General features: G+C 40.8%; 1 protein-coding gene across 7 annotated transcripts; it reads right to left on the minus strand.

The window, feature by feature from the left end:
• On the minus strand, window positions 1-21,499 carry LOC311059296 (deoxyribonuclease gamma-like). Of its 7 annotated transcripts, none has more exons than XM_084077087.1 (11): window positions 20,982-21,142; window positions 20,437-20,522; window positions 15,018-15,106; window positions 14,756-14,842; window positions 7,008-7,120; window positions 6,303-6,415; window positions 5,695-5,852; window positions 5,069-5,165; window positions 4,202-4,313; window positions 807-877; window positions 1-413 (listed from the first exon to the last, which is right to left on the minus strand). In XM_084077087.1, the coding sequence occupies exons 1-10, from the start codon at window positions 20,983-20,985 to the stop codon at window positions 849-851; spliced, it is 888 nt and encodes a 295-aa protein (XP_083933213.1). In that variant the 5' UTR covers window positions 20,986-21,142; the 3' UTR covers window positions 1-413; window positions 807-848. The 7 variants fall into 7 exon arrangements, with proteins under 7 accessions (XP_083933213.1, XP_083933215.1, XP_083933210.1 ...); XM_084077089.1 differs by having other exon boundaries at window positions 4,241-4,313; window positions 20,982-21,140; XM_084077086.1 differs by having other exon boundaries at window positions 284-424.
• Window positions 21,500-22,145: the final 646 nt, after the last annotated feature.

The following is a 22,145-nucleotide window of genomic DNA, read 5'->3' on the forward strand; positions in this document are numbered from 1 at the left end:
TGTGATTTCTTCAATTAATGTAGAACAGCAAGAACATAGGTTTACGATCATACCTAAACAAAATTCTAATACACAAAATGTTTCAGTCATGAGATTTTGTTTTGCTTTATTCCATGTGAACATACAACAGCTTTAATTAGAAAATGTTTTATTCGATCAGCACTGGTCCCAAAAAAAATCATTGTAAATGACCAGAAAAAATAAACTGATAATAATGATAATCACAGAATCAAGAACAATACAAGAGACTATAATGTAAGATTCATTGGACAGCTTCACTTAGGTGAACATATAATCTAACATTCATTGGACAGCTTCAATGTGGAGACCCTGTGTTTCAGCAGGATGATTTGCAGATGAAGTTTCTCTCGTTCCAACAGAAGGTTTTCCTTTTGAAGTTTCAGCACGTCCATCTGTAAGCTCTCTGGGAGCACACACACACACACACCTTTAAAAAAATATGTTATCCCACGATCTTTTCACCCGGTGCCAATTACACACACACACACACACACACACACACACACACACACACACACACACACACACACACACACACACACACACACACACACACACACACACACACACACACACACACACACACACACACACACACACACACACACACACCCTTAAACCTGGCATCCCATGTCAACATACAGTAGGTGGACATTTTTACACATTTAAATTGTGTATCTTTAAGTTCCAAAACCTGCAAAAAATAGCAGTTCTACAACCTCACAGCACGTTGAAATGCTCGTTGTGAACGAGAAAAATCAGATCAACATCAAGTTGCCACTCACACTACAACCCCGACCAAAACAGATCCATGGACGACGCCATCGCTACAGCACTGCACACCACCCTATCACACCTAGAGAGAGACAAGTCCTATGTGAGAATGCTGTTCATAGACTATAGCTTAGTGTTTAACACCATAATCCTCATCAAACCCAGCAATGATTTTCTATAAGAACTATGTCAGGTGGTGTGGATGGGAATAAAAACTTCTGCCCCCCAACCCTCAGCACGGGAGCCCCACAGGGATGTGTTCTGAGTCCCCTTCTCTACTCCCTGTACAATACAACTGTGTGGCCATGCGCAGTACCAACCAAGTGGTCAAGTTTGCGGAAGACACCACAGTGATATAGGCCTGATCACAATGATGAGACAGCCTACAGGAGAGAAGTGGAGAACCTGTGGTGCCAGGAGAACAACCTGGCTCTCATTGACAAAACAAAAGGGTTAATCTACAGGAGGCCTCGTAGAGAACACTCATCCAGATCGGCGGTGCTGCAGTGGAGAGGGTCAAAGAGTTCAAATTCCTGGGGGTGAACATCACTGATCTCACCTGGGATGCGTAGACAGAGTGGGTAGTGAAGAAGGCACAGCAACGCCTCTACTTTCTCAGACAAAGAAAAAACAGACAAAGACTAAAGAAGGCCGGCATGGGCCCCTTTCTACAGAGGCACCACAGAGAGCATCCTGCGTGGTATGGTAACTGTACCAACCTCAACCACAAGGCAATGCAAAGGGTTGTGCGAACAGCCGAGCGCATCAGTGGATGCGACCCCTCCCCAACCAAGCCCTATCCGACGAAAGCTGTGTCAGCAAAGCCTGCGGAATCATCAAAGACCCAAGCCACCGTAACCATGGACTGTTTCAGACAATGCTGCATGAAAAATGCCTACGCAGTCGCAGTCTCAGGGCCAACGGCAGCAGACTGCTAATAAGCTTCTTCCCCCGTACAGCCAGGCACATGAACAATCTGACAAGAATAAAAAATAAACCAGGCCAGAATAAAACTATAACAAGCTTAAACTACCTAAACTCTTATATAGAAACTACTGTCAAGTAGTTTATAGGTACTGTGGCAGTTACTGATAAATGTGCATTGTAGATACACTGATACATTTTTATTATCGTTTTTGCTCTCGTTTTTTGCTGCCATGTTGTCTGAAGGAATCCTAACAAAAATAGGGTTTACTCTGCTGTACCTGTGCACAAGATAATATCTCTGCTGTCCAGCCCGAAACTGCTAACTCCAAAACGCTCATTGTTCAGGAAACGAAAAAACAAGATATACGTTTTTCAGAAAATGAAGAAAACCTTATATTTTTAAAACAAAGCAATACTACCTCGTCAAAGTTGGTATAGTGACTGTATATATTGTGAGATACTTGCATGTGTCATTATATTATCAACACTTTACCCAAATCGCGGGTAAATCAACACTTTACCCAGCGCGTGTGGAGTTAGAAGTTTCAGACGAGCAGAAATCAAGCTGAAATGGAGTTAGGTGTCCAAACAACAGTAGCTCCACTCGCTGCTGAGAGAGGTTTCAAAAGGGTACAGATTCCCAAAAGCTAACAATGGATCTCCAAGCTCACAATGCATCACAACAACGTGGGAATTAATGCCCTGATGCTTCATGACACTTATTATATAGGCCTACAACAATAAACAGGACTTTAAATATTACAATAACTTCTGCTAAGAGGTAGTAGAATACTAGCGCGACAGAAATGCTATGAACGTCTTTCTTCTTATCACAATGCTCTCCTCATAAACACTTCATAGATTTTAGAAATATAATTACTTGTTTTCATAACATTAGCGTCAGTGCTGTTTGATAAACAGGTACACTGCATAGTTTTAACAGACTACGGGGAGTCTGTTTACGTGTTGTTCCTCGCACCGCGCACTGCTAATGCTGTGCTGTAGCACTGTGTAGAGGAGAGGGGGGAGTTGTTTGTTTTTTTGTTTTTTTTGACGGACAGTTTGAGGATCCAATGGAGTTGGGAGTTTTCGTCTGAGGCGCTTTTTAATACTTTTCATTGGTTCAAATGTTTAGATTTTTTACACAGATGTGAAGGGTGTTCAATAGCGTCGATTTATGAAAAAAAAAAAAAAAGATGAAAATGGAGTTAGCTGGTCCCGGCTGGACACCGACGATATACAACAATGTACAACTTTGAACCTTGAAAACTGTTGCTATAACTGAATAAATATGTATGTATGAAAGAGAAGGGCATAAGATAAGTTCAGTCAGACAACTCTTGGATTACATTTAAAATAAACATTTTATTGAGCATATATGAAGCATAGTTTGGCGTCAGGGCTCTGTATCTATTCATTCCCTGTAAGCATAAACATTTTAATAAATGTTACATGGCAAATAGAATTACAGGGAATGAATTAAGACCCCCAATGGGAATCTAGAAACAGAGCCTACAGGTGGATGCCGGGGAGGCGGTGGGATTGAGAATCTTCATGGGCAGCAGCAGACAGCGAGGTAAGCGACAGACAGCGGATGATACGGCAGGAGACAGCGATGACAGCAGAGGAGAGCAACAGCAGCACGACAGCACAGCCCGAGAGAGAAGCCAGAATGAACAGGTAGGCAGAGAAGTTTAAATAACCGCCCAGATCAGGAGAAGAGTGCATGTGACTAGTCACCTGATCGGGTTGACGCTCTGCCTTGAGTTGCCTGCCTGAACTAGCTCCGCAAGCTGCGCATAACTCTTTATTTAAAAGATACCTTTTCAAGTTCAACTGAAGCTGTTAAGTTGATTTACGAGAAAATCTCCAATTCTTAGCATTCCTTCTCAGCAGTGACTCTTGCCCTTCCCTAACGCTGCACTGTGCATACACATAAGAGAATACTTTTGTGAAGGCGCCGTAAAAATGAGTCAACTTTTTTTTACATTCTTTAAAACAAGTGGGTTCATTTACAAATAAAAATGTTATGCTCTAGCACGTTAAGTGGTCAGATGGGTGAGCTGTGAACACCGACCACGAAAAGGTTTTGAACCACTGCTTTAAAACGTTGGTTCTCAAAGTGGGGTCCGGAGACCCCCAGGGGTCCTTGAGGGACTACCAAGGGGTCCCCAGCAAAAGTAGTTAATATAGCGTCACAATCATTATTTAATACTTTAGCTACTCAAAAATAGCAGATCTACAAGCTCATAGCTCGGCGTCGAGCTATTTTTTTTTTTATCTTGAAAATGTGTCCAAATCTTTGAATACATATATACTGTATATTAAAGCAAACATTTTTAACTCAAATCTTTGTTCTGGGCGTCCCTGGAACAATATTTTTGAGATGTGGGTCCGCGGCCAGATTCATATCATTTTGGGGGTCCTTGACATGAAAAGGTTTGAGAACCACTGCTTTAAAATGTGTTTTCCTTTTTACCTTCAGTGGGTGTACAGTGTGCCAGAGGTGGTGTCATACCGCTTGTGTGTTCTGCCGGATCGCTGCTGCGTAACTCCACCTCAACAGGGTAGTGGTCACTCACTTTCAGAGCCTGTGGGCAAAATCATTTTAAATCAAGAATGGACCACAATGGAAACAAGCCCTCATGACGTTTTGTGATCCTTTTAGCATTATTGTATAATTGTACCTCTGAAACTATTTTGCAAGCTGTAAATAAAGTATTCAATCAATGCCCTGAAGAAATATCCACACACATGCACACTAGTTCTACACGAGCTGAGGCCAAAACATAGAATGTAAAGTATAGGAAATTAGCTGTTGACATAAAGTTGCTTGTTTTGAAACTGGAACAGAACTAATATTAACCACTTGAACCCTGGCATCCATATTGTGGTATGTCATAAATAATAGGCAAATATTTGGTGAAAAAAGACAAACATTCTGGAAAACAAATATGTATAATATAAGCTCACAACGTGTCACAAACGCGACGTGCTGTGAGCTTGCTGAGGGAGAAATGCATTGCACCATTTAGACTCCTAGGGGAGTAGCAGTATATAGGGTTCAAGTGGTTAACATGATATCAACATTTCTTACCCACCCTACAGTATATACTTAGTTGAACAGAGTCCCCCAGGGGTCTATACTAGGCCCCCTCCCGTTCCCCCTCTACACTAAATATCTTCACCAAAAAGAGCCGATAACCTCACAAGTTTGTGAGGTTGTAGCTCTGCTATTTTGCAGAATATATAGGACACTATAGGATTGATGTGGTCAAGACACAGTCTTATCCAAGGCACTGTGTCTGCAGTCATCATTTTGAATATAATGAGATCAGAAATGCACCTTTTTTTCTGTCATTTCATATGCTGTTTGGAAATTGAACGGCTTTGCTGAGTGTGGAACTATGGCATCCAGCATGTCCTGTCCATACACAACGATCCTACGAGGGAGACACGCATTATTATTATTATTATGCTGACAGTCAGTGGTTGAAAGTAAACTAAGTACATTTACTGAAGTACCGTTTCTCTTTATATCTACTACATCTCAGAGGCAAATATTGTACCTTTTACCCCACTACCATTATTTGACAGCTTTAGTTGCAAGTTACTTTGCAGATTTGGATTATTAGGACAAAACATGCATAAACCAACTAAGCCCCATTTTATACTTCAGCTATTTTCAAAAGGTTTTTATACATTTTGAAACCTTGTGAAATGGGATTTTCTGCATAATGAGTACTTTTACTTTTGGTACTTTAATAACAATTTGATGCCAATACTTCTTGAATACAGAACTTTTAACTTGTAACAGAGTATTTGTAGCCTATATTGTGGTATTGCTACTTTTACTTAAGTAAACAAATTTGAGTACTATTTCCACCACTGCTGACAGCTTGTGCACTTAATTCAAGACAAGAAAATCCTTCAAGCGTGGATGCCAGTTCTACCAGTCGAAAGTGCACATGCCTGTCGTAGGTGTGTTCGTTCCCCGTGTTAGCGGTCGTGTCCACATCATCGCCTATCAGCCAGTGGAAGTTCTTGTCACTGCGGATGCGGATCTCTTTCATGTCCTTATCTGAGACATACGCCCCGTCTGCGTTGAAGTCCCCAAGGATCATTATGTTCTAGGGGAGAGATAAGAGATCCACATACCGGTTATCTGTGTTTAAAATGTCCCCAAGTAACTTACAATATCAAAATATATTTTAATATTATATACCTGTACATAAGATGTAATGATAAAGACCACCTTGAACCTTGAACGTAGTGATGTTGCAGTAGTAGTGTTAAGCACTAGAGATATTATACACATATAATGTATCTGCTGCTAAGTGATGTCTTATCAGAAGTCACACAGAAGTTCTTATTTACTGTATATTTCATATTGTCCTGTTATCTGACTTTTGTCCCCTTCTATATATTCTAATGACTATTCTTTCTAACTGCAAATCTTTGGGAGCTTGTATAGAAAATAATTTCACTCACTCTTTTACACCTGATAACTTATGTGATGATATGACATGAAGTTGAATCAGGAGTAATAATATTGCAGTAGTAATACTTTGCAGACTCACGTCACTCTTCCATTTGTCTTTGACCAGCAGGAAAACCTCATAAAGCTCGTCCAGCTCTTTCTCAGAGTCCTGTGGTGTGGTGTGAACCGGGATCAGAATGATGTCTTTCAGCACTGGAACAAAAATGTTGTCAAAGTTTTGGAAAATCTTCCCAAAATACAGACACCAGGGTTAATGTGGTTCAACTTAATACTAGCACGCTGAGGCCATATAAGGTCACGGTGTGTAAAACACAAACTCGATTAACCTGTCTATAAAATGTCTAAGATGTCTATCTCGTCAGCCCGCCAAAACAAACAAATAAAACAAAGACCCAAGCCAAACAAACAAACTCAGGCACCAGACAACGGAAAAAATCAAAGGTGCCTTTGTGTTTACCTAAGACTTTGGGAAGTGTGATCGTGGGATTAATACTAGGGTTAGAGAATACACAAATTATAGACCTGCACACAACTACACAAGACATTATATTATGTAACAGCAAGATGCCCGTTACACACCCCCCCCCCCCTTATGGTTTTCTGCAGAAAACCTGTTCAGTTTGTGTGGGTGTCCGTGACCAATTACATAATGATTTGGGGGATCCTTGTCATGAAACGGTTTGCTTTATGGAAGGTGAGGAGACCCACCAGTGTTGTGCGGTTTGAAAGGAGAGTAGGAGACCCACCACTGTTGTGTGGTTTGAAAGGAGAGTAGGAGACCCACCAGTGTTGTGTGGTTTGAAGTGCAGAATGTACGGCTCTCTCTGGAAAACATCCACGTCGTCCACCTGGTTGTCCTCGTACTGATAGCAGTCGTGCAGATCCACCACGTCATCCCTGACAAAGACACAGTGACATGCTTGCATGATGCTAATGATGCTGTAGCCGTACATGTATCGTCACTGTCGGATAGAAACCTTGTACTGTACATCGCCTGTCGGGTGTAAAGTCCCAGAAGTGTTACTTTTCAGGATTCATATTCAAAAACAACAAGAAGTATAGCAGATCTACACAAAAGTAGAAGATCTGCAAGATCTTGTAGATCTGCTACTTTTGAGTGACATTGTAGTATGATCAAGTAGGGCGTTAATTTACGAAAACAAAATCAGAATATATAGATAAGAGGTTACTTTTAAGGAAATGTTAGTGGAGTCACAAATGGAGGTTCCGTGACCATCCTTTGGCAAGGATGGTTTGACGATTGATTTGACCTCTATGGACCCTTTAAAAAAAATTTAGCCCCCAGGTCCCTCCCAAAAATCCCGGCATTTTTTGCTAGACAGCCAAATTCAAAATGGCGCCCGGCGCCATCTCTAAAAATTAACTTTTGATCTGGATGACCTAGAATCATGTACGAAGGCACTTTTCCATACAAGTCAACCATGAGGATTCCAAATCTGACACAATTTTAATTGTAAGACCTCGTTTTGACTCCGAAATTCAAGATGGCCGACATCCAGTAGAGTAAAAACGTATACCCAGGGGGCAAAGGGGGGTATGCTGCATTTGCCCTGCCATAAAAGGTTGGCCACCAGAAATAATATCTATGACCCAGTAGGATCACAACCTATATGGACAACAAGGTCACCTTGCTGCTGGAAATCCAATATGGCCGCCTCAATATTATCAGAACATAGCTTTGGCAATAACTTTTGAACCAGATGGGCTAGAAATAAAAACTTGGTGTCTATTTCATGGTTTCATGAGAAACTCAATGGAATACTTATCTTTATGATTGGGTGTGTCTGGACCTTTCATTTGCATATTTCCAAGATGGACGCCACGCGAAAATGAGTTTTACTATGACTTTTACAGTGACAGCTGGCTGTTATGGCAAAAAGTCTGCTTTTTAAGCAATATGAACACATTTGTTCAGTTTGAGCTTTAATTTATATGTTGTCAATATGGCTGCAGTCATAAATAATGTATGGTATTACATTTTCCCTCAGATTTATTGATTTATAGATCTATAGTTGTGGGGATGATTGCAGAGAAAAATCGGAGAAAAAGCCCACAATGTATCTTATGTATCATTTTAATAAACTAAATACAATATAAACAGACACATGCACACTCCAAGACTTGCCAAAAACTTCAACTTTAGGGCTATACAAATTAACATAGTGGTATGCATTCAAGTAACATAACAAAAGATAGACTACTTAGTGACAAATAGAGTAAAGGCGGAGTTGAGGTTGCCTACAAAAGGTTCATTTTGACCTCTATGGTGCCAAGCCAATGATACTATGGTACAATGCTATTCACTGTCACTGTTGTCATGTGTTGCACTGATCTTGCTGCATCATGTCTCTAGTCCCTGGCAACGGCATCCTAAGTAGCATGGAATTGCCTTCTTTGCACGGGAACAGTTTTTCTGGCAGCCTTTGATACAGCTGCATGATATTGCCTTGTTCATTGACACAGACCAGGCTGGCTCGGTAGATGCAAGGGGGACTGCATTGCTAGCACTGAGAGACCATCCATACTCTGTGAAAGAAGGAATATCCGGCTTGGCGATATGTGCACATTTATCTATTATGGTTGCTAGAACAGCTCTTCTCAGGTGCAGGTCAAAGGCATTCTCTGTCGGGGGAGGAGCTTTAAGAGGGTTGATCTATTATTGAGGAACTTGTACACTCTAAGCTTACTCAGGTCAAAATCCTCCTGGTGGTCCGCTTTGGATGTATATACAGCAATTGTGAGGTCTCGTGCCTTATTGATGGACGTCATCTGAGAGGGAATCATAAGAGTTTTCACCAAACTCCTCAAGTGCAGAGATCCAGACGCATGATGGCCTTGAACCATGCCTTCTTCCCAGTGAAGAAGGGATAGCTGGTGGTACAGTATCTCTGCCACTTAAACTATGGATAAAGGGCAGGGCACGACACTGTGGGAGCCCCAGTGCTGATACCATTTGATGGATAGGAAGGTATGAATTTTGCTCTGTTCTCACCCACAGCTCTGGAAGGCATCTGAGATGGGTTGCTGCATAGTAAAGGCACATGATGATGATGTCTGTGTCATTGGCATGGATGACAACTCTGTCAACTTTGTCATTCTGGACACTGTACGGGTGTGGAGTATTATTCTTGTATCAGCCTCCTGTTGTGTGGATTCTAGTGCAGGGACATCTTCAATAGACCCCTCCTTGATCACCACACTCCTTGTCTCTTCTTTAAACCCCCCACCCAGGTAAAGATGTGTTGGACCAAGGGCCGACTTAAGTTTCTCATTTTCACACCATTCGTCACAGAGGAAACTCAATAGGTTTGCCTTGTTAGCTGACACAGCAAAAAAACTCCTGAGGATCTGGAGCTGTGTAATGCATACTGACTTCATATTCTTTGGTAGGTTTTGGTCAAGCATATCTGTGTTCTTGCTCAGCTGTCTTAAGACTAGGTCCACTGTACCGGTCAAAACAGAAGTGAATGATCTCTGTGCCAGCAGGCACATCATTCAACAGCAGACGTTGGTATCGTTCAGCGATTGTTCCAAATGCTTCACCTTTCAGGAACGACCAATGGCGCATGGCATACATGGCATCAATAACTACTGCTGTTTTTATGTCTTCTGTAGGCAGGTCAGGGATGCATGCAACTTTGGTCTCCTCTTTCAGGACCTTAACAAGGCTTGCCTTGGTACCTGTTCTCATCCTGCCATCTTCCTGGAAGAGGGAAGGGGGGAAGTCACTGCACTCGTGGTTGCCTATAAAGTCAACAAGGTTGAGTTCTCCACCACTGGCTATGATTTGGGTCATGCGCAGGAGGGCAGTAATTTCATTGCTCTTGCCAGGTGCTGAGGTTTTCCCCTTAGATTTTTTAGATTTTGTGTTTTGAGTGTAGAAAGTGTTAAGCTTCATTATGCTTGTCTTCTTCTGTTCACTGGACAGTGACTCACACAGTGTCTTCAGACCCAGTTCTTTCACACTCATCAAGTCGTCCTTGACTGTGGAATCAGCACACTGTCCTGTAGATATGTTGATCATGGATGATGTGCTCACTGTAAATGGGTTAGTCTCCACTGCTGCCTTGACTACCATCTCTGCATCCCGGATTACACGACTCTGACCAGACTCATGGTGTGGGTCTGCCATATTGACAACATATAAATTAAAGCTCAAACTGACCAAATGTGTTCATATTACTTAAAAAGCAGACTTTTTGCCATAACAGCCAGCTGTCACTGTAAAAGTCATAGTAAAACTCATTTTCAAGTGGCGTCCATCTTGGAAATATGCAAATGAAAGGTCCAGACACACCCAATCATAAAGATAAGTATTCCATTGAGTTTCTCATGCTCTGAAACCATGAAATAGACACCAAGTTTTTATTTCTAGCCCATCTGGTTCAAAAGTTATTGCCAAAGCTATTTTCTGATAATATTGAGGCGGCCATATTGGATTTCCAGCAGCAAGGTGACCTTGTTGTCCATATAGGTTGTGATCCTACTGGGTCATAGATATTATTTCTGGTGGCCAACCTTTTATGGCAGGGCAAATGCAGCATACCCCCCTTTGCCCCCTGGGTATACGTTTTTACTCTACTGGATGTCGGCCATCTTGAATTTCGGAGTCAAAACGAGGTCTTACAATTAAAATTGTGTCAGATTTGGAATCCTCATGGTTGACTTGTATGGAAAAGTGCCTTCATACATGATTCTAGGTCATCCAGATCAAAAGTTAATTGTTAGAGATGGCGCCGGGCGCCATTTTGAATTTGGTTGTCTAGCAAAAAATGCCGGGATTTTTGGGAGGGACCTGGGGGCTAAATCTTTTTTAAAGGGTCCATAGAGGTCAAATCAATCGTCAAACCATCCTTGCCAAAGGATGGTCACGGAACCTCCATTTGTGACTCCACTATGTATAGGAAGAAAGAAGGGGGAAAAACGAACACTGTGTTTCAATGGATCCCAATGTATTATCCAATTATTTAGTCAGAAGCTCTTGTTAATACTTTTCATTGGTTAAATGGGGTTAGAAACTCACACATAACTCACTTTCACTTCCAAAAATGTTCGCTAATAGGAGTGTCAAGTGTCAGGGACACTTTGACAAATTGAAGAATATTAACCAAAAGAATGTGATTCTTACCTTTTGAAAGGATTTTAAAGGAGATGACAGGCCCTCTCTCAGAGATCTAGTCATTCTAGGTTGTATAGCTGCATGGCTCATAAGGTACTTTATTTGCAGTGTTGAGAAATGTAATCAGGAAGTGGTTCCAATAGGTTCCAATAAGTATTATCCAATTATTTAGTCTCAAGCTCTGGTTAATACTTTTCATAGGTTGTCAATATTTATTTTAAAAAAAATTTGCTTCCAAAGTTTGCAGGAATGGCCTGTTTTGTACGAAATGCCTCAAATCATGAAAGCAGTGTCCGATTGCCGTGAAATTTTGCACGCACATGCACATCCCCACTAGGCCAAGGAAAAAATGCCACAGAATCCAGGGAAAAACAGATGATGATTGTATGACCTACAGTTCAAGAGCTATAGGCCAATGTGAATCTGCCTGTTATAGCGCCACCATGAGGCTGATTTAAAAAATCACACCTGTGTGAAGGTAGCGGCGCCTGTGATACATTTTGTCATCAATATGTGTTTATAATGTGTTTATAGCCATGTTCTGACCAATCAGAACGTTGACAGACCTGACCAATCAGAACGTTGATGGAAAAGCGAGGTATAGAGCAGGACTATCGCCGTTAAAAATACACAAAAAGAAGGGGGAAAAGCATGAGAAAATAAAACTATATACAAAAAGAAACATGAGAAAATAAAAATATATACAAAAACTTGAGGAAATAAAAAATAAACCTTGACATCATAGTGATGTCATGAATAGTCCCTTTGCCTGATAAATCAGAACCTTGACGGGCCTGACCAATCAGAACCTTGACGGGCCTGACCAATCAGAACCTTGACAGGCCTGACCAATCAGAACCTTGACGGGCCTGACCAATCAAAACGTTGACGGAAAAGCCAGGTATAGAACCCTCAAATTCTCAAATGTGAGAATAAACCTATAGTGTATACATGTGGTACCAGAAAGATATTTATGTTTTATGAAATAATGTATACATTTTATAAGCCGTACCCAGAGTCTTTATATTGACCTTAGTGTTATTAGCAAAGCATCGTGGTCTTTTGCTGTGTAGTATGAACTGTACAGAGATGGATGTGCAGTGACTTGTCCGTTGTTTCGGAAGTACGCGTGGTCTATGTGTCCTCCCTCAAAGTGGGTTGCTTCTTGTATGAGTTGAGTGAAGCCTAGTTTCTGAAGAGATTCTGATACGTGGTTGTTGGGGTTTTCACCAAGGCATATGTTGAGATCACCGCATATCAGAGTTGTTTTGATTGGGTCGATTAACTGTGTCAAACTCTGGATCGAGGATGTCCTTTACTTTTGTAGACACTGATTATGTCTATGTCTGTTGAGACCATCATGGTGATTTGCATCGTGTCACTCGTGAAATCTGTGTGATGTTTTATTCTTGCTGTTCTGTAGTAAGTGGCTAATCCCTTGCCATGTCCAATACTGTTTAGATGGAGTGAAAACCCATCAATCTGCAGAGATGGGACATAGTTGTTGTGTGTGAGCCATGTTTCACTGAGGCATATAATGTCAGCATAAGCCAGAACAGGGTCTGCTTTAATTTCTTCCAATTTCGGTACTAGGGAATGGCAGTTGAGAGCTGCCACCTTCACAGTCCACTCATGTGTCTTTTCCCATTCTGTAGGGTTGATGTTAATGGACACACTCTCCATCCTCTTCAGTTCCTGCATGGCATTTTTATCTGCACGGAGCTTTTCTTTTGGTAGATGGTTGATGATGTAGAGTTGTTCTAAGGAAGGGACTCTGCTCAGCATGACATATCCCATGGCTGGCTCAGAACGTTGGCGAGCCTGACCAATCAGAACGTTGACAGACCTGACCAATCAGAACGTTGGCGAGCCTGACCAATCAGAACGTTGACGGACCTGACCAATCAGAACGTTGGCGAGCCTGACCAATCAGAACGTTGACGGACCTGACCAATCAGAACATTGGCGAGCCTGACCAATCAGAACGTTGGCGAGCCTGACCAATCAGAACGTTGACGCAAAAGCCAGGTATAGAGGGCTACTATCCGTTCTAGCGCCGCTAAAAATGTAGGGTGGCATTTCTTCCTTGGCCGAGTGGGAGTGTGCATAGAAAGTTTCACGCTGCGTTCATGATCCGAGACATTTTGCACAAACTTTGGAAGACAATCTTAGCCAATAGGATGGAATATGAAAAATCAGATAAATCTGTCTTGATCACATGACAATAGAGATACTGTGTACCGATTTGTGTGATGACAACATTTCTAGGAGTAATATAAAAAATGTGCTTTGCACAAATCGGCCTCCTGGTGGCGCTATACTATACACCTGGTGGATAGATGTCAGACAAAATAGCCTGCTTATTTTGTAAAAAAAACAAAACATGTTTACCAATTACTTGAATGCCCCGCCCCCCAGTTAAAAATCACTATAACGATAGAAAGCAAAAAAAAAATAAATAAACACTCATCTTTTAATTATTATCATTACAAACTAATAAAAATACCCTTGTTGTAAAAAAAAACTAAGTTGTCCTTTAAGTGTCTCGCTGCAGGGACAAGTTGACACTTTGACACAGGCAGACATGCAGGCCCGGAGGCAAACCGCCAAACCGGTTACCCTCTGCCTTACATGCCTTTTACTAATTGGTATCGTTGACAATAAAGTTGAACCTTGAACCTTGAACCTCTGGTTCAAAAATGTAAGTATCTTGCTCAGTGACACTTTGACATGTCATGCAGGGAAAAACTTTAGAAATTGTATTTTTTTTTTGTATGTACTTAAAGAAAATGGGATATTTACTCGTGACCAGTGGTGTAAAGTAACTAAGTACATTTACTCAAGAACTGTACTTCAGTACAATTTTGAGGTATTTTTTACTTTACTGGAGTATTTCCAAATATGCAAATATTGTACTTTTACTCCACTGCAATTATTTGAAAACTTAAGTTACTAGTTACTTTGTAGATTTTGATTATTATTACAAAACATACATTAACCACTTCAGTCCTATATACATTTCAGCCATTTGAAAATAGCCGATCTACAAGCTCACAATGCGTAGATCTGCTATTTTCAAAGGATTTCTATACATTTTATAACTTGTGAAATGGGACATTCTGCATAATGAGTACTTTCTACTTTAAGTATATTTTGATACCAATACTTTTGTACTTTTACTCAAGTAAATGTAGAATTCTGGACTGCTACATTGCAGTATTGATACTTTTACTTAAGTAAAAAAATGTGAGTATACTTTTTCAACCACTGAATGTGACCAATTGTTGCAAACCTGGCCAAGCTGCTGAAAAGGATCATATTTGAAAGGGCTATTTCATGATAGATGTAATAATATAGTATGTGGTATAACATCATAAATAATTGAACTTCACCTGTATAAAAATAAGAACTGCTCCTTATATCTGGTCCTTCCCAGGCGCACGCTGATTTTAAGAGTGTAGTGATGGGTTGTGTTGGCACTGTGAAATAGGAGAGAGGAAAACACAGAAAATAGAAGACATACAGACACAAATGTGTCATTCATTTTATAGGAAAAACAATGACATCCGATACACCCTAGGGGCGTTGATTGGCTATTTTTGCCGATTGTTTGTCCCAGAATAGGGAGGCTTTTATGGGCTCATATAAGATCACCTGTTGAGTTCTTTCAAGAAGCGGTTGACTGAAGCTCCACTCACGTCCACCACCTCCAGAATGACCATGATGTCGTACCGAGACACAATCTACAATTCACACAATAAGGAAGAAACTCAGCAATGGTGGAAGAACTACTCACTTCTTTTATTTTTATTACTCAAAGTGTGGATCGGCTATTTTCAAATAGCCAAAGCAGGACTGAAGTGGTTAACGTATGTTTTGTAATAATAATCAAAATTTACAGTAACTGGTAACTTACATTTTCAAATAATTGTAATGCAGTAGAAGTACCATATTTGCCTCTGAGGTGTAGTGGAGTAGAAGTAAAAGTATTGTAAATTGGAAATACTCCAGTAATGTAAAACAAATACCTAAAAATAATTGTAGTTTAACAGTACTGGAGTAAATGTAACAGTTACTCCCCACCACTGAAACTCAAGACAGAATAAAAAACGGGTTTGAAACCAGATATAGATACTGTAAATGGATACAGTAGAGATAGCAATCTAACTGGCGCATCCGACACTGTCATCACTACGATCAGCTGCAACAAAACATATCATAATAACAGGACAACCTTGTAGTAACGTCACGTGCAAACCATTCCCTGGGCGTTGCCCAAAACATCCACGCCATGCAACTGAAGGTGGCACACCTAACACCACAGATAGTCCAGGGGCCAAGTCCAACACAACACTGTTATTTTCACAAATTGGTACCACCTGAGGTGGCCGTAAAGTTTTTGTATTTTTGTATTCCTACATGTCTCTAGTTCATATTTTGGTATGATACATCTTCCAATTCAGTAGTTTATGGCAGTTATCACTACCTACAGGCTAATGTATCCGGTAGGAGACACAAAGTAGAATCTTTGTGTCTCCTACCGGAAATACACCCGGGCATCAAATTATTGCGACAAAAAAAACAAATATATCCATGTATTCAAGGCTTCATGGGGTGTGCAATTGATAACTTCTCAGATTTTTGGTGTTTGCAAAAAGACTGCTTTCCATAAGCTTGTAAAAGTTGACCCTCCTTCGGTCTAGTGCGGTCATAGCTGAATGGGTAGAGAGTCCCCCTGGGAAACGTAAAGGAGGAGTTCACCCAAAAAATGATTTATTTTCTATCAATTGCACACCCCATGAAGCCTTGAATACATGGATATATTTGTTTTTTTGTCGCAATAATTTGATGCCCGGGTGTATTTCCGGTAGGAGACACAAAGATTCTACTTTGTGTCTCCTACCGGATACATTAGCCGGTTTAGAGTGATTACTGTCATTAAGCTACTGAATTGGAAGATGTATCATACCAAAATATAAACTAGAGACATGTAGGAATACGAAAATACCAAAAATGTACGGCCACCTTAGGTGGTACCAAAATCTGGCTTGGCCCCAGGACTAAGAGGGGCTAAACTAGTCATGCATTCATTAAAAGGTGTTGTAAGAAATACTGTAATTCAAATAAGCGTTAAATAGCTCTATATACTGATAGTAATCTAGACCCTCCAGAAAAACACGGGCTAAAATCCTTGATTATGCGGGCTAAAATCCTTGATTATGCAGGCTAAAATCCTAGAAATATGCGGGGTCTTTATGTGATTTTATGCTGCGAAATTGCAAAAGTTAAAGTTGCAAAATATGCAGAAAGTTGTGAAATATGCGTAAAGTTGCAGGGAAAAAAAATACCCCCGCATAATTATGCACCATTTTGCTGATTATGCTGTAAATTATGCGATCACATAATCACGTTTTTTTCTGGAGGGTCTAGTAATCATTGCTATAGACTCTATAGAGTTTGATCAGTAATAGGTATCTCCCCATCTCTCCAGTTCTTTAATAAACAGAAAATATTTTTTTTCAGGTCAGGATACTTGTTTTATCCAATTAGGAGAGAGAACACAATCATATAGGATAACCAAGTGATTTTGGAAGTGACAAAACAACGAGCAGACAAAATTGGAACTGGAACACAAGCTGATTCTCTCCCCTGATTGGATAAAATTGGTACACTGACCTGAAAATGTATTTTGTGTTTAATAAAGAGCTGGAGTGGCCCGGACCGCCTTGCGGCCCGGACCGCCTTGCGGTCCGGGCAAACTGGGCCGTGGTGTGGCCTGACTGAGTGCATCGCGGGTTCGAGTCCCATTCCCGGCGATCTTTGCTACATGTCTCTCCCCATCTCTCTCTCTCCCCGTTTCCTGTCCATCTTCACTAATACTCTATGAAATAAAAGCCCAAAATGTTTTTGAAATGTAAAAAAAATAAAGAGCTGGAGAGACAGGGAGACTCCTGTTACTGAACAAATACTCTTTAAACTGTAGAAATTATTACTATCACAATATAGAGCTTTAACTTAACTTTTTAACTAAAGACATGCTCCAAGTAATATAAATGTGTTAATTAATTAATTTGACTTATTATCCATTTGATATTGTATATTTTACACAGATTGGGGCTTCCCCTGCTTAGCTAAAGAGTTGAAATGAAGATTTAAACCAAAAGAATCATTCATTCTAGGTCAGGGGTGGGCAACTTTGATGATGGAGGGCCACTATATTTCCACACTCACTCCAGAGGGCCACATTGTACATACTGTCTCGCCGTATTTTAACTTTTTTCACCATTCTGTCACACAAAAGTAGCAAAAATAGCCGATTTACAAGCTCAAAACGTGTCGCGCTGCGACACGTTTTGAGCTTTTGTGCTTTTTTTTATTGGTATCCTGAAAAGTAACTATTATTTTATTTGAAATGCATTTAGTTATACTTATGTTAACTGTATGAACTTAAATACAACTACATTGGACATAAAAAAGACAATAGAATTTTAATACTAGTCATTAAGCTACTAATATAGACTGAATTAATTAAAGCGGGTCATGTTTGCAATTGTAAAAGCTGATTATCTATCAGTATTCCGATATTAACCTGCGGGCCGCATTACGTGAAGGTGGGGGCTGCATGTGGCCCCCGGGCCGCTAGTTGCCCATGCATGTTCTAGGTAACTGCATGGCCCAAGGTGTGCAGTGTTGAGCAATTTACTCAGGAATATTACTTGTATGAAAGGTATTAGGTTACTTGTTTACCTTTGCTACCCCCCCCCCTCTTTTGAAACAGTCATGTAACCTGTTTAGCCAGCTCCTTCTAAACTAGCCTACTTCAGGCTAGATAATTAACCTCAAGGGAGGAGTCAACAATCATCAAAACTGCACACATTGTAGCCTCTCAAACCTGATGGTATACTGTCTGTGTGTGTGTGTGTGTGTGTGTGTGTGTGTGTGTGTGTGTGTGTGTGTGTGTGTGTGTGTGTGTGTGTGTGTGTGTGTGTGTGTGTGTGTGTGTGTGTGTGTGTGTGTTATGGCCTTAGGATACAACTGTTAACTTAATGTCTTTGTGTTTGAGACTCTGGGCCACGTTCACAAACTTGTGCTCCGTGGACTGACATTGGGAGGATTGCAAAAGACAAATGCATTTACTGTATCCTTGAGTAGCCTAACTAAGGTGGGAGAAGAAAAAAATAATCATCTGTCACTTTCTGTATAGTAAGTCTTCAATGTATTCTTTTCTTCTGTGTGTTAATAAGCATGTGCTGCAGTTGCATCTGGTTTGACCGTAATGTATACCATCATCTGATCAGTGTTTGGATCTATTATATATTGTGCTTTTTGTGCAGATCCAAATAAAATAATTCAAATATAATTACTCATTTGCCAATTGTAATCCCTTACACCAGGGGTTTTCAACTGATTGTGAACCAGGGACCGTCTGACTAAGAATCAACCTGGGGACCACTGTTGTGTTGGGAGGGGATATGGGCGTTGTGTGGGGGATAATATTGAAATTAAATAATGACTGTTCCCCGCAACAAATTAAATCAAGCCCTTAACAGTCATTATTTAACTGAAATATGCTAGTGGTCCAGAGCTCAAAAAAGATTGGGAACCCTGATCTATTCCTATCCCATGGTTACCCATATTCCGTTCTCTTAACCTTCTATATTAAACTCATGCTAACTGATACACTGATATGAGCAAGCAGACACATGCGAATATGGGCACATTTCCTAATAACAATGACTCAACCAGGTCACTCTTTCTCTGTAACTGACCACATTGACACGCCATCATAGGCCACAAGGTCAAGCCAACTCTCCACCACGCCGATATCGGCCCAACTCGGCCGCGGAAGGCGGCCGAGTTGGGCTCTCCTCTCTCCTCTCCTGCCGACAACCTGTTGTAGATAGATAGCGCCGTGCCGTCATGTCAGGACTTTTATAACCCACGACCGAGCAGGTTCGGTCGTGTCCCAAACGGGAGGGGGGTAAACTTGAAGGCTCTGTAGAGCACCCTGATTGGCTGTTTAGCTTGTCTGGTCAGACAAATCAAAGCACAAGTAGAGAAACGGTTGTTGACCCTTCACTAGCCCCTGTAATCAGTGTTGCCATGTCGGCTTATTATAAGCGACTTTGTAAAAATTGATAGTTACGGGTTCCGTTTTTTTGGGCTTGTTTCTAAAGTGTATAGTTGCTTATTTAGGCTTGTTTCCACAAAATTTTATTATTATTTAAATCAGTGGTTCTCAAATATTTTCATGAAAATGTTGTGTTAGAATGTTTCAAAAATATTCCAAATATTCCACATTTTATTGCAAAGGTTTTAGAAAATAGCCAATCTACAAGCTCTACGATTTAAGAGCTTTTAGATCTGCTATTTTCAAATAGCCGATGCATATAGGTTTAAAGTGCTCATGTGGCCTAAGTGATGTCATATGGGAGGCAGCCGTCACCTACAACTGGCTACAAACAATACATCTGCAATCTGACTTACTAATCGCTGTCCTGGATTGTTTTTACCCTGACCTTAACACAACCATAGCCCAGTGGTTCTCAAGCTTTTTCGTGCCAAGGACCCCCAAATTGATACACATACGGCAGTGGACCCCCGGCCGCGGACCCCCATCTGAATAGGTTTTGTGCCCTCATAATAGAAGATTTGTGTTCAAAAAATATATAATTTATTCAAGGTTTTTCACAACACTTTCAAGATTTTTCAAAAATGTTCAAAAATAGCAGATGTACAAGCTCGCAAGCTTGTATATCTGCTATTTTTGAATGGCCAACATGGATAAAGTGGTTAAAATGATTGTGATGCTGACTCTGTATTAACACACCATCGAAACCACCATCGGACCCCATCGAAACCCCCCAAAGACCGCTGGGGGTCCCCGGACCCCACTTTGAGAACCACTGGTGTAGCCTACACCTACCTCCCACATACATACATACCATGATACATACTCATACATACACTCACACGGTGTGAGTGTATGTATGAGTATGTATCATGGTATGTATGTATGTATGTATGTATGTATGTATGTATGTATGTATTGTAAAACAGGATTATTCTATACCTTGACCAACGTTGAGACGACATCTGGATCGGAAATTTTAGCCAGTCCAAATCTCTGTACGTTGAAAGATGCGATCTTCATAATGCCTAGAAAAGAAGAGGTTGTTAGAGGCTATACTCAGTCAGTAAGATCACTTGCCTTTAATCACAAGGTTCTGGGTTCAATCTAGTGCAGGGGTTCCTAAAAGATCCAAACTTACAAAAATACGTTATGAGTTAACCACTTAAACCCCATTTCAAAAATTGTGAAAATAGTCGACGCATCGTGAGCTTAGATGTAGATCTGCTATTTTTAATACCTTTGATTTTTTCTTTTTACATTTCTGAAATTCTTTTGCATTTTCTCTTTCTCACATTTCTTATTTTCTTTTTTTAATCTTTTGAAATAATAATGGAAAATGTTTAGGAAATGTAAAAAAAAAAGAAAAAAAAGGAGTGATTATTTATTCACAACCCATACAAATGGTTGCAAGACCCAAAAATGGGTCCCGACCCATAGTTTGGGAATAGACACCCTCGTCGCTCGGCTGATCCAACCTTACTTACACATGCAAGAGGAGAGAGAGGGTCACCAGTCGCCGTTCAGTTACTGTTGGCATGTCATGGCCACAAGATATAGGATGTGACATAAAATGTGCCATTTTGTGGGCATACAACTGTGGTGTGCCCACTAGATAGGATGTTGTGGGCACATCATGTAGAATATTTTGAAACGATGACTTAACTCAACCTCGACAGATCACCTTGCCTCTTCAGTATAATAATATAATACAGATTTTGAAATTGTCTAAAGTATTTTTGTAGCAATATTTTTTCGACTCTCAAATCTACCCCCCCACACACACACAACACACACACATACATAAAACATTTTCGCAGCACAGAAATGTTCTCTCATACACACCTTTTTGTTTTGGTCTCCTCTCTACAGTACTGTGTTGTCTCGCTCCTCATCTACAGTGTGAGATGTTGTGTGAAGATAGAAGCGTTGTGCTCAACAGAGGCAACAGAACTAACTACCGTGGGAGCGTAGGTGGAACTATTATGTGCCATTGTTAAGTGTTTTGTTGCTGTGTGATGACAGTTGGATTATCATGAGACACAGCATGACCGAATACTGAGGAACTTCGGGTTGACAGACCAGTTTTGTCTTCAGTTCAGTCACACACATACTTAATGAGCCCTGTAATTTTGAGAGTTTTGAGCTCGAACGAGTCTCAGCAAGCTAGAAATAAAAGAGCTAAAACTGTCCTGATTGTGCAACCGAGAGAACAGAAAATGTATGAGTGGCAATGAGTGAAATTCCCAGTACATTCTTGCAGCTCAGTAAAACAGCACACTCTAACTCTCTAAATTCCATACCTGTACATGCCAACATTCCACACACGCAGAGTCCATAACTTAGTGTCAATGGACCAGTGGTGGAAGAAGTCAGATTTGTTACATAACTATTTTAGACCGGTCACCTGAGGCCCATTCTAAAATGCCTTCTTTCGTGTATCGTCGCCATATGTCCAGCTCAGTGTCGCAAAGCCACGCCCTTGTCTCTGGTCCCACTTGGAAGAGGCCAGCCTCTGAAGGAGGTCTGTACAGAGGACAGGTGGTGATTATGTGGTCGGCAGTCTGCTCAGGCTCGCCACACTCGCATACCGCTTGTCTGCCAACCGACCAGCGACCAACCCCAGTACGGAGGCGGTTCAGTAAGGTCCA

This window comes from Gymnoscopelus microlampas, assembly GCF_963454915.1.
Source record: "Gymnoscopelus microlampas genome assembly, chromosome: 13".
NCBI lineage: Eukaryota > Metazoa > Chordata > Actinopteri > Myctophiformes > Myctophidae > Gymnoscopelus > Gymnoscopelus microlampas.

Coding starts and splice junctions, on each gene's coding strand:
- LOC311059296 (XM_084077083.1), bottom strand. Junction 6,416..7,007: donor CTTCAAACCACACAACACTG/GTGGGTCTCCTA, acceptor TTTTTGTTCCAG/TGCTGAAAGACATCATTCTG. Junction 5,853..6,302: donor AAGACAAATGGAAGAGTGAC/GTGAGTCTGCAA, acceptor TCTCTCCCCTAG/AACATAATGATCCTTGGGGA.